The sequence below is a fragment of the Phascolarctos cinereus genome, unplaced genomic scaffold (assembly GCF_003287225.1).
Source record: "Phascolarctos cinereus isolate Bilbo 61053 unplaced genomic scaffold, phaCin_HiC Scaffold_1;HRSCAF=81, whole genome shotgun sequence".
In the NCBI taxonomy this organism is placed as follows: domain Eukaryota; kingdom Metazoa; phylum Chordata; class Mammalia; order Diprotodontia; family Phascolarctidae; genus Phascolarctos; species Phascolarctos cinereus.
This window is the reverse complement of record NW_027555514.1, coordinates 14,379,079-14,392,432: the sequence shown is the minus strand read 5'-3', so window position 1 is coordinate 14,392,432 and position 13,354 is coordinate 14,379,079. Positions and strand designations below refer to the sequence as shown.

At 49.7% G+C, this 13,354-nt stretch overlaps 1 protein-coding gene across 1 annotated transcript; it reads left to right on the top strand.

The window, feature by feature from the left end:
- Positions 1–4,895: 4,895 nt before the first annotated feature.
- Positions 4,896–12,839, top strand: TOMM7 (translocase of outer mitochondrial membrane 7). Its single transcript, XM_020993358.2, has 3 exons — positions 4,896–5,067; positions 7,718–7,766; positions 12,624–12,839. The coding sequence occupies exons 1-3, from the start codon at positions 4,965–4,967 to the stop codon at positions 12,637–12,639; spliced, it is 168 nt and encodes a 55-aa protein (XP_020849017.1). The 5' UTR covers positions 4,896–4,964; the 3' UTR covers positions 12,640–12,839.
- Positions 12,840–13,354: the final 515 nt, after the last annotated feature.

Here is a 13,354-nt window from a genome sequence, read left to right as displayed (position 1 = left end):
GACGAGAGGAAGAGAAAGAGGAGAGGAGAAGAGAAAAAGGAGAGGAGGAGACAAAAGGAGAGGGAGAGGGAGAGAGGAGAGAGAAAGGAGAGGAAAAATGAGAAAAGGAGAGGGAAGTGGTAGCATGGTGAAAGAGCGGCATTGTGGACCGAGAGCGCTTCTCAGAGACTGGAAGACCTGGGTTTGAGCCCAGTTTCTGATACACACTAGCTGAGTTATCCTGGGACAAATCACTTAATCTCTTAGTGCCCAAGATATTTAAGAAGTAAGTTAGTTACTGAGGAGTTGCTCATGTGAGTCAGTGGAGGGCATTTCCACACCCAGAGTTCTCTACATTGAGGCTATCATAGGTCTAGCTCCTGTCTTGTCATTTTCCTCCAAGCTGACTTTCCTATTCTTGTGCATGGGACCTATCCCTGTCCTGGGAGGCTTAGTATCTCAGAGCTTTCTCCCATCAGATACTGGCAGTTCTTCCCATGTCAGATCCCTAGAGTATCTCCTCTTTTCTTTCCTCTTGTTACCACCCTGCTTCTTGCTTTGCTCAAACCCTGCCAGGGGCCTCCCTCCTAACTGGGGGCTTCCTGCCTCAACTCTTGGGTTTGTTTTTTGTTTTGTTTTGTTTTTTAAGCATCGAATCACCTCCAGAATTAATGATGGTAATCAAGGTGTATCCTCCCTCATACCTATTTCCCAAAGCATTTAAGGTGGTTTACAAAAGCCAAAATGCTGCAAAATGGAACTTTTAAAGATGAAAACAGAACGGAGATGATGGAAGAAAAGAAGTGAGGGCAGATGCTGTCAGGAACTTGGAGGAAGCTCATTACAGCCGCTGGGCACTAAATTTGCCTTGACATTCCTGGCAGGGCGGGCAGAAAGGGAAAAACGTTGACTTACATAGGCATCATTGTCAGACCAAAGGAAGCATAAAAATTCATTTGCAGAAAGAAACGTTTTTCCTGGAAAGCAAAAGAGGACTAGTCTACATGGCTTCTTGTATAAAGGGGATTGTGTGGCTACAGTGGCGAATGTCTTTAGCTATGGTATTACACAAAGCAGACGTCACCCCAATGCACAGTCCTTCTATTGACACTCACTGAAGGTGGAGGAAACACCATTAAATAGGAATCCAGGGAAGCTGTGTGTGGGAGCCATTGGAATCCTGCTTAATAGTCATCTATAGACAGCTGTGGGACCCAGTAATGGCTCTGAAGTCAGGAAAAGACTAAGTTCAAATCCAGCCTCAGATACTTCGGAACTGTATGACTCTGTTTGCCTCAGTCTCCTCAATTGTGAAATGGGGATAATGTTTAATAGCTTCTGCCTTGCAGGATTGTCTTAAGGATCCAGTGAGATAATATTTGTGATGTGCTTAGCCCAGGGCCTAGCACATGGTAGGAGCTATATAAATGTTTATTCTTTTCTCTTTCCTTCCCTTTAATAAAGGGATACAAAATGAAGAATTTAGATGGACATAGTGTTAACATGTGTCCAACACTAGGGGAATGTTTAAATTGTGTTATGTTAATGTAAGGGGAGACAATCAATGCCGACAAATGTAAGGAATACATAGAAATACAGAAGGGCCTCTGTGAAATAATGCAGAGTGGAAAAAAAAAAGGTAGAACACTGGAATATACATTCACTTCCATTGGGAAAACAAAGTGAGCTTGGGCAGAAAATTCGGAAAGGGACTAGAAAGTGTTCAGACTGAAATGCCTTCATTTACATGTAAGTGGTCACCATGCAAGTTGAGGTGTTTGGAGTGAAGTCCAATATTGTTTTTAATCAAGCATTAAATGTGCAGTATGCGTAATCCTTCCCTGGCAGCCAGGCTCCCCGGGACATCATTTGCTCCCTGATGGTTTAGATAGAGCCACTTGGAACAGAAGTGTCGGTGACAAGAGAGCCCCACACGCTCCGTCCCTCACGGATGATTCTTTCTAGAGGACAGTCCCTAGTTGTCCGGGCCTTGCATGGGGTTGCTGACCAACAGATCAAGCTTAATTCTGGCTCCCCACTCACTCATTCACCACTGTACCTTCTCTTGGTTATGGTGTATATCAGTGAGTGACCTTGACATATGTCTGCTTCTGGAAACACATACTGGAAGGATATGTACAGTGTGTTTACTGAAATCAGTAAGTAAACTACTAGTACGTAATACTAAGGGAAAATATATAACAGCACACCATGAGCATCTACCGAGTGGCTGCAAAGTGATGTTCAGTCGTTTTTTAGTCATGTCCAATTCTTTATGATTCCATTTCGGATTTTCTTGGCAAAGATACTGGGATGGGTTGGCCATTTCCTTCCTCAGCTCATTTGACAGATGAGGAAACTGAGGCAAAAAGGGTTAAGTTGTCCAGGGTCACACAGCTAGTAAGTGTCTGAGGTTGGATTTGAACTCGGGCCCTTCTGACTTCCAGGGTCACAGCTCCATCCACTGTGCCACCTCGCTGCCCAACCTACCTCTATCTTAGACACTAGGAGTCCCCCTGGGCCCAAGACCCATCCGGACTGAAAAATTCTAGGATACAAACAGTCTGAGCCCTCTCTTGAGCAGGCAAATAAATGAATGCCTCACAGAGTTCCCCTAGGATGGTCAGTGGACACTTCCCCCAGCCACAGTCATCAGCCACAGACCCAGGAGCTCTGGGTTCTGGGGCTTGGTTCACTTGTGATTGCCCTATGCCCCCAGCACAGGAACAGAATAAAGGGTCTGGTATAAACCGTGGCTCATAAAGTCTGGCACTTCCCATCTCAGCTCTCTGGCTGCTGATGGGGATGTGTGACCTGGTCTCACTGAAGCTAAGCCATCATGGAGTGGGACCAGTGGAATCCGCTTCCAAGCTAGCAAGGAGCCACGCCAACATTGTACACGACTGTCTCCCTTTCCTCTGACTTTGAGCACCCCCTACCTCCACCCCTCCAAGTATGAGGGCAGGGCTTGGGCTGGAGAGTGAAACTGGGAGCCAGAATTCCTGGGGACGGGAAGAATGACTTGATGCCAAGGAGGTAACTTTTAATGGTAATCAGAAGGACCCCAAGGGTGGAGGATTAGCTGAGTTGCTGACTGGGGATAGTCTGGAAGTCACCCTTCAAAATAAGGGGCATTCTTCTTCCAATTCCTGGCCCGATGCCTCTGGGGCCAGGGGAACCAGGCGCCAAGTAGCACCCACTCCAGGAGAGGGGGTGAGGGGGGATGGCACATGCCTTCAATTCTATTGAAAAAGACACCAACCACAGGGCTTATTAAATACCTATATACAAGTCAGAGATAGAAAGATGAAAAATGCAAGTCTCTACCTTCAAAGAACTTATGGTCTACTGGGGGAGAGGGAGCTCAGGGCAAGGAGGAGAGACTTTTTCTCTGAGAAGGAAGGGAGATAGAGGACATCAGCAGCAGGCAGCTGTGGGCCCCAGCACGGAGCCTTAGTCACCACCCTCTTTCTCCCAGAGCTCACTGAAGCCACTTCATATTTGGTGAATGAACCTTCTAGGGAAGTAGGAAGTGAGATCCTTTTTTCTGAGGGTGGGTTTGAGGATTTGGGGAGCGGAGTGAATAGGCCCCACTCCTCTCTTGTCCTTTCCCCTCGGTCCGATTCCTAGAAACAGCCCTCTTAAGAGCTGGAAGGAACCTCAGACTCAGGCTCATTCAGCTTTTACTTTATACACGTGGGGAAGTGAGGTGAAGGGATTTGCCCATTCCTCTAAGTCTCCACCTCCAGAAGGTGAGGACAAGGTCTCTGGGGAGAAGGGAAGCTCCTTCTTTCTCTAGAGAAAGAGGCAGTCAAATAAGTAATAATAATAATAATAATAATAATAATAATAAAATAACCACTGCCCACGTGTTTTTAGTGCCTTAAAGCTCGCAGTAGTTGGGGTGAGGAAGGCAGGGCCGGTGTGACCAGGCCAGAGGGGCCTACTTGGGCAGCAATGCACCTGCCAGAGATCGGGGTGTCTAGTGGGCAGCAGGCTCCATTTCCTCTGGACTCTGCCCTGGTTAGCTATCTGGGCACCGGATTGATGTGGGGGCATTCATCAGCCGAGTGGTTGGCAGGGGGAGGGTGGAGAGCCTGGAGCCCAGGGGCAGGAGGACCCCTTTCAGGTCTGGCTAGGAGCGGCATGGGTGGAGGTGGCCCCTCCCTCGGGCTATCACAGGGCTGTGGGGGTGGAGGGCTCAGCCTCCTTCCGGTTGGCATTGGTGGCGGAAACATTGTAGCAAAGAGAATGAAGTTAGTTACAGTCAGGCTAACCTTCCATTACGATATCCACCCCAAAGGGGAATGAATGGGGTGCCTGGAGGGACCAGCCAGTAGTGCCATAAGCATTTATTAGGCACCAACTGTTTTTGCCAGGCGCTGGTGATAGAGAGGTGGGCTCTCCTGCTGAGAGGAGGTCACGCAGGGAACTCCCCCCTGGGGTCTGCGGCCCCCTGCGTGACCTCCTCTCAGCAGGGGGCTGCAGGCTCCAGGGGAGAGTTCCAGAATGGGAGATGGGAATAGGAGCAGGTGGGGACCAAGGCCTCTGCCTTCCTCAGGCCTGCAGCTTCCCCCACTCTGGGAGGGTCAGGAACAGGACTCCCACTCGGGTCCACAGGCTCCATGGCACTGGGCCGCCACCAATCTGCTGTGTGACCTTGGGAAACCCGCGTGACTTCTCTGGGCCTGCCTCCCTGCCATGAAATGGGGAGGCGGGAGTGAGGCTATGAATCCCACGCCCCGCCTCCAACTCCGCAGAAGCCTCAGTACGCCCATCTGTGAAATGGGAGAGTGGCCAGACGGGCGCTCCCTGCTTGGGAGGGAGGAAGGCGGAGGCAGTTACGACGCCCCGAAGCCGCTTGCGACCTCCCGGCCGTAAAGCGCGGCATCCTGACGCCGGCGGCGGTGGTGCGCCTGCGCAGCACGCGCACTTTCCGACGGAGTCGGGCAGAGGAGGCCGCGGGAGGTCGAGCTTGCTTCACCATGGTGAAGCTCAGCAAGGAGTCCAAGCAGCGGCTGCAGCAGCTCTTCCGGGGCGGCCAGTTCGCCATCCGCTGGGGCTTCATCCCCCTCGTGCTCTACCTGGGTCAGTGCGCGGCGATGACGGCAGGCGGGGGGGGGGGAAGGGGGGAGGGGCGGGGGCGCGCACGCGGGCTGGGACCGCCGTGCGGCGGCGCGCCGGGAGCGCGATGACGTCACCGGCCCATCGCACTCACGTGGGCCCAGGGGGGAGGGGCGAGGCCCGCGGGCCTCCAGCATTTGTTAGGCGCCTACTGTAAGACAAGGCTTAAAAAGGGAGCACCCCCTTTCTCTCCCCCAGCCCTCCAGGTGAGCCCCTCCTAATGGGGGCAGACCACCCGAGAGGCCGCCTGTGGACAAGCTGGCTTTGGCCAGGCCTAGGTGAAATGGGACATGCATTTATTAGGCGCCTACTGTATGCCAGGCCCTGGAGATCAAAAAAACCCAAACCAAAAATCTGCCCTCCAGGAGCTTCCACCCCGGGGCAAGCAGGCTCCCAGAACATTGGAAGGATAGGCGCCTTCACACCAGCCCTGGGTTTGCCCCAGGACCTCAGGCAGGCATCTTCCCATTGCACAGATGGGCAAGTCGAGGTCCCTGAGCTGAGAGTCCCGCGGCCTCTGGCTGGTGCTTGAATTGAATGGAGTCGGTTCTCTAGGCCTCAGTTTCCTCATCTGTAAAATTAGGGAAGGGGCCCTGGACCCTCTGAGCATGCCACTGCGGGCACCCCTCTCTGGGCCTTCTCCTCCCCACAAAGAAACATGCTCTTCCTAAGACCCCGGCCCCTTCCAGCTGACCTCTGAACCCGGCCTCTGGGGCTGGTCAGGCGCACCCCTCAGGCTGACCTGGGGATGCTGAGTCAGGGGCATTCCCCCGGGCCCCGTGGGGTGGCAGGCGTGTCCCAGCCAGGGGCCGTCCACAGTGTCCGGCCCTTCCCCGGTCCTCTGCGGTCCCTCCTGAGGGCCGTCTGGGACGTGGGCATCGCGAGCTCACACGCAGCCAGGAGACCCCCCGAGCCTCCTCCCTGAGCCCTCTGCCTGTCTCCTCGGCTCACGGTCGGGAAGGTGCACAGAGCCTGCCTCGGTGTGCCCCGGTGTACCCCTCCTCTCCACGCGTGGCGTCCCTAGGAGCAGTCCCTCAGTGATGCCACTTGAATTTCTTCTGCATCCCCTGCTATGGAGTCAACTCGGGGTTAAAATCACACAGCCCCCCTTTTGAAGCGGCCTAATCCCGGCCAGCCGTGGTGCCCCCGGACTCTGGAAGGACAGTGGCATCCTGCCGGTGGTGTGGGACAGGCCTGGGCCCCCTCCCACCCAGGCTGGGCGGCAGCCCCTGCGCTGGGGGTTCCCAGGGCAGCGGGGTGCCGTGGGGGCTCCTGGGGCCTTGAGCAGGCTCGGGCTTGACTCTGGGCTCCAGTGTTCTGGGGATGTTTGATTATCAGAAGCTGCGGCAGACAGCCCGCCTCAGTGGTGTGCATTCAAATAAAGGTGATTTTTTGCCTTTCACACCCTAGGATGAAAACAGCCTTTTTTCCCTCCCCAATTTACTGCTTCTGGCCCCCTCCACGGTCCCATCATTATCCTGCACATCCCTGCGGGCCCTGCTCCCCTCGGCTCCTGACTTGTCTGGGCCGGGCTGTAAAGGGAGGCTGACATGAATGCGAATTCCCTGCGCCCTCCCTCATCCCTCTTGGCCTGGACTCGGTCCTGAGGCGGCATCCCGCTGCCTCTCGGGCTTTTTGTTTCTGGAGCAGAGTCGTTGGACAGGTGTGGTGGGGAGCGTGACCTGGAAGGGGAGCAGTTCCCAGCCGGGCTCTTCCATGTCTGGTTTCGTAACCAGATAATTCTGTGAATCGTTCCCTTAATCATTGATAGTCAGACAGTGGATGCCATTTTTTATTCATTCGTGTTAGTCATTAGAAAGAGAAAACAAAATTGAGGTGTTTGGGGGAGTGGTGAATGGCCTTCTCCCCGTCTTCCACATATCGGATTACACCAGTCTGCATAGCGTTCAGTCACCAAGCTCTCTTACTCTCCTTAGTTTTGAGTTGTTACCAAGATTTTCCCAGTTTTCCTCGACGCTGCTGTAACCACTCAGTATTATCAGAGGCAGGATTTTTAATATGTCTGCAGTTTTTTCTAGCCCCTTTACATCAGTTGTCTGAAGCCCCCTTTTATTTTCTCACTGTTTCTGGGAAATGATTGCTGAGTGCTGTTTGCAGCCCAGAGCAGAGGCTGGCTTTTCTCGGGCGCTCCTGATGGCTACGAGGAGCCCACCAGCGAGAGAGCCGAGTGGATGCAACCAGGGTTCTGAGGCGATTTGACTGCTTTCTAGGTCATGTTAGCATAGTCACCTCTGTTGTAAATGAGCTTATCAGGATAGGGTGATTGTTCTCACAGTGTAATCTGGGGGCCCTTTCAGGGGGTCCTCAAGAACAAAACTATTTTCATAACACTGTGGTGTTTTAATTTCTGATTTGGCAGCTATGGAGATACAAGCACATGAACAAATGCTCTTTGGGGGATCCTGAGACCAGAAAGTTTTTGAGAATTGCTGTGGGAGCTCCCCCCCCCAGTGCTAATCACCCCTTCTCTAGCCTCAGTGGCCCATGGATTCTCCGGGTGTCAATTTGGGAGGCGCTGTGTCAGGGGCTCTTTGTTGTAAATGCAGTTTTTATTCACGATTTTCCTTTTTACGTGGGCTTTTTTTCTTTTCAGGATTTAGGAGAGGTGCAGATCCCGGGATGCCTGAACCAACTGTTCTGAGGTATGGTATTTACAGATTCATAAGCATTTAATTGTAGAAGATTAAAAAGCTTACATAGGAAAAAAAAACCCATGGGGATGGTGTGTGGTAAAACCAACTTCAGATGAGCTGACCTCCCTCCAGCCCGAGGAGCTCAGCTGGTGGTTATCAGACGGCTTAGAAAACAATACTTTGGGTTCAGCTGCCGATCTGAGAGACAGAATCATTAAGCAGGGGGAGAGGCTGCAGACTTCTCCATCTATTGCCCGGCCTAAGAGCCAGGTGCCCCCTCTCTGCCGGCCTTCCCCCCCCCCCCTTTCCGCTTCCTCAGGACTGCGGGGGCTGCTGGGACAGTCTGGCTGGTGTGTGTGGCCCTTCCTCCATGATGGAGGGGGGCTTCTTGTCATCTGACAGCTCCCCCTAACACACACACACACACACACACACACACACACACACACCACTAGAGAACTTAAAAGCAGATTTTTATTGAACTGTTTTATTGGTGTATACCCTAGACTTCTCCCATTCCCTCCCTTTTCCCAAGAGCCATCCCAATGACAGATCTTTTTTTTTTTTTAAAGAAAATGAAATCAAAGAAATGAAAATTCTACAAAATTGATCATCACATTGACCAGTGACCTTCTGATTGTCAACTTTCATAGCCTTTCATGCAGTAGGGCCTCATGGAGTTATTTCATTTGCCTGTGAAACAGTTTTCTCATCTGTAAAAATAAGGGATTCACCTACATGATGTTTAAACTTCTTCCCAGCTCTAAGAACAGGTGTCTTTTTTTTTTTTTAAACTTTTCTGCACGTTTCACAGTGTGGACAGTTACAGTTACTTCGTGTCCTCCGAAGCACTCCACAGCCCTGCTTTTCCTCCTCCTTCTCTGAGGGTTCATGCTGTGTCTCCTTGCCAGTGGGGTCCTCCTCCTCAGGCCCCCTTCATGTGGGCAGGTGGCTCAGGCTGACTCGGTGGGTTGTCAGACATTTGCTCCCCTCTCTTCTGTGGTGACCCCCACATTTGCACGGTTGTCTTGGACTGCTTTAGAGGTCATCAGCCCCACCTGGCTTATTTCACAGATGAGATGAAGTGGTCAGGATCTCCCACTGATTGAATGGTAGAGCCAGGGCCGGCATCCTACGCAGGTCCCCCTGACCCCCTGCTAACATCTTTCTTTGGACTCCCTTTGTTCTGAAGCTCAGAAGCTCAGACCTTGCCCCCTACCTCCCAAGGCATCAGCCTCCTGCATTCCCGATTTCCGTTCTTATTCTTTAGCCATGTGGCCTCAAAACCTCGACAATCTATTTTTCTTCCATCACAGCTTCCTTACTGGTCTCTGTTGCTCCTGGGATAAAGTTTAAGCCACTTGACCTGGCATTCAGGGCCCTGTTGCGTTTCCAAGCCTTGTGATGGCAAATGATTCACCTGTCCTCTGCCTCCCTTCCCTTCTTCTCCATCCACATCCTAGCTTTTCTGCTTGCCCTCTGCAATTGTAGACCCCTCATTGAATACTTTGCCTCCGTAGCCATCTTTCTTCTCCCACAAGATCATTAGTATCTTGTTGATTAATGCTTTGGGGTCCTCTCTCTCTCTCTCTCTCTCTCTCTCTCTCTCTCTCTCTCTCTCTCTCTCTCACACACACACACACACACACACACACACACACACACACACACACACACACACGGTCATTATCCGTGGCTACTTCTTTGAGTCTCAGTAAAGGCGACCCCCCTTGCCCCTTTACCCCTCCTCTCTCCGCCTTAGGCCAGGCTGGTAATTTGGAGTCTCTCTTGCAGCCGTCCCCAAGAGAGACAGAGAATAGATTAGTCTAAAAGTCGGGCTGCTTTTTCACACTGCTGAGAGGTGACAGGAGCCCTGTTTCTGCACATCTGCTAACTCATTTGCTTAGAAGAAAGTGCATGTGTGATCACAGTGGGGGTCTTTCTTTTAATACAGACTTCGGAGCTTTTGTTTCATTCTGGCCCTGGCTAGCCCGCCCGCCCTCCTTGTCTTCGGTCACCCAGGGGCCTGCCTGGGCACGGCCGTTCGGATCAATGTAAACTCAGCCCCTGGATGGGCCAGCGAGGCCCCATGCACATGTCGCGCTTATGCATCCCGGATGCCATTGGCCTTCCCGGAGCTCATCGGTTCCTTCTGCTTGTGTCACTCTCAAATAGCTGCGGGTTCTTTACAGAGTTATTTGAAAATCTCTTTTGGGTCAATGGAAGTTATTCATGACTTTTGGGGAACTTTTTTGGGGAGGAGGGAACTGCCGAGTTAATGCCACAAAGAATGTTAAGCCAGTAAAGTAATTGATTACCTCTTACTCCTCTGGCCCCAGTGTTTTTGTTAGAATTTACATGGTAGTTTACCTGATCCTCACATCTAATTAACCATTAGCTGTTAATAATTAATGTACTTCTGTTGTCCTCTCTGTGAAATCTGTGTAATAGGGCTGCATCCATGAACCCAATTTCCTGGTGGACCTTTAGCCTGTGGGAGCTTGGGATTGGGGGATTCTCTCTTTTCTGTCCTAGACGAGCTTTGTGCTCTGGTGGTGCGGAGTCTCCTTGAGTGCCGGGTGTGTTCGACCAGTGACCAGTCCGGGCCTCTGTCCTGGGGTGCCCCCATCTGCCCCTCCCCAGATCTCTCCCCTGCCCAGGCACCCTCAAGCCCATGCTCTCCATCCCAGAGCAAGTTTGCTGATACTTTTAGTATTTTAGGATTGTAGGTTAAGGGGCAAAGGCAGGATTCATACTTGAGCCCATGGCCTTGCTTTTGGGGGTCAGTCCCATGCTTAGTTACATTTTCCTTTTAGAAGAAGATGGCCTGCAAGGCTGCAAGCTTCCAGCAAAACTCCCCAGGGACACTGAAATGTCCACTTAATCTGAATGCATGAATGTCTGACTGGAATTGCTAGGACTGTGGTTGGGGGTTGGGAGGGAGCCTCAGCTTCCCTGGCTCTGCCCAGGTAGCCTGCAGTGAGCAGGTGGTGGTGGTGGTCTGCTCGTTGGAGGCACTCTGCTTATTTGCTGTTGCCTTTAAAAATGTATAAAAGCAAAATTCATTTAATTTTTATTTTAATAAGTAAGGTATTGTTAAGCATGAAAGTGAACTTTGTTACCTTCCTAGGCAGAAATGTTTAACCTGAGGAATAATCAGAATAATGTGTGTGTGTGTGTGTGTGTGTGTGTGTGTGTGTGTGTATGTGTGTATGTGAGAGAGAGAAAAAGACAAAGAGAGAGGGGGGCTTTGCGCTGAGCTTTCTCTGGCTTTTGGAGGCTGATAGCTATTAGGGGGAGACCTTAGTGCATGTGAAAAATAAGGGAAGTAAAGTATGCAAAATTACTTGGGGATTTTTAAGGGGGTTTTAATACCATTTACAAATGAAAGTAGAAATAAGATTAGTTGTCTCCAGGTACCAGCAAAATCCCTTTTTAATAAACTCCACAGGACGTCAGAACAGTTGGTTGTATCTCGTGAAATTGAACACAGTGTTAGAAATCACATTTTCAGGCGGCAGGAGTAAGTGCACTTTTTTTCCTCCTCACTTCCTCAGGCCCTGATCTTTTTCTTTGTTTAGTATTCATTGATGGTTTAAGATTTTTAGATTAGGTTTCTTCTAGTGGCTGAGGGAAAGGTGACAGGTCGTTGCTGCTTAATGGCAGGACAAAAGAATTTTAACAGGTTAGTTTGACAGATAAGTCCTTTACCTTGAAAATGACTGGAATTTGAGACCAAACCTCGAAAAATCGCCAGCCCTTACTGCCCTGTTTTTACCAGATAAACAAAATTCTCTTTCTATAGCCTGTCCTGGGGACATGGAAATAATTTTATGAATCAGAATAGCACTTAATGTTTTGGAATTCTTTTGCAAGGAAATTTTAGCTCTAGGTGGGCTCTTGATATCACCTCATAGATTTTAAAAATGATTTTTTAAAAAGAGGAAAAGTGAATTCATCGGCGTCAGGAGAATTTTCTAATTATCTGGTGAGGGTACAAGTGGTGTAACAAAATAAAAGTGACAGTCTGATTTTAAAATTTCAAAACCCTTTTGAAGGCCGATGTGGTCAATGATTCTGAAGAGCCGCCCGGCTCTCGGGTGGGTGGCAGCCGAAGCGGCGAAGGCGAGCCCGAGCCGGCCCTCTGAGAATCGTGATGAGAAATGATTGAAAGCAATTGTCCATTAGGCTGGGGCTCTCTGTGAGGGTGATAATGACACTCTCAGAGGCCACACGTAATTTACTTTAGGGAGGGAAGCCCTTATTCTCTCCTAGCCTCGAGCTCGAAAAACAAAAATTGATTTGGCCTCATAGAAGTTTTCATTTAGAACAGGGGCTCTTTGTAACTGGTGGGGTCATTTGTCCCTTGTAGGTTGTCAGGCCTTTCTTTGTGAGGGAGGGGAGTCAGTTGCCAAGCTGCTCAGCGGCAGATCGAGGGCTCCAGAAGGTTGCGATTAATTGATCAGTCGACAGGTATTTTGGGAGCGGCTGCTGGGGACTGCTTGGCCCCAGGTGCCTGCATTTCCTGGACTCGGCAGCTCCCCTGGATGTGCAAAGACTCTTTGACAGCGTGGGGCTGCAGTGACTGCCGAGCTCCTCGGCGTTTTTATCTTTGTTTACTGCGGTAATTCGTTTTAAGTGGTTAAAAGACCTTTCCATAGGCTGCGTTCTGTACCTGGGGCTTGGCCCTCCGCCAGACCAGTCTGCCTTTTCCTGAACCAGGTTTTATTTTACTCTTACTCGGCTTTAAAGCAAAGCTCCTAGTTTTAATTTGTGACCTTCATGACTCTATTTCAATAAACGAGCTTTGGAAATTTTATTTTTGTTTGGATTTAATTTATTTTTTCCTCTCCACAAACATTTTAGCTTGCTTTGGGGATGAAAGACTGTTTGAACATCTGGATTGGAAGCAATCAGTGGACAAGAGAAACCCTGATGGTGTGCACTTTGGCCAGAATAACGAAGTGGAAACTCAGCATTTGGATGCCCCTGGGGTCTTACTTCACGACGTGTATATGGCAGAAGAGTTCTAATTAATTCTTGGGGACAGAATGTGTCAAAATAAATAAACTGAAACCATGATTTATTGTCAGTCTGTTAAAATTCAATATGATGAAACATAGCAAGGAATACATAAGACGATACAGTGTTTTCATGAATATTTGTTTAAGATGGCACAGTCGGGGCTCTATCATGTGCACGTTTCTGATTGTTAGCTTGTTAGCATCAGAAATTCCCAAGTATGAGCTTAGGAGAAGACTCAGGCCAAAAACTTAAATTTTTCTGTTGTTGTTGATCACTTGTGTTTTTTTACATCACCAGAATTCCAGTATCCTCTCCCCTGTCCCTTCCAGAGAACCATCCCATATAACAAGTTATATTTTTTAATGAAAAAACAAAACAAAACAGTGAAACACATCAATTTATTGAAAAATTCAGAAAACATATGCAGTGTTTGACAACTGTGGACTCCTACCTCTGTAAAAAAGTGGGGTGGGGGGTAGGCCATAGACTCTTTGAAAAAATAATCTTTTATTTTTTTCCCCAATTACATGTAAAAACAGTTTTTAATATTTGGGTTTTTTTTTTAAAGCTTT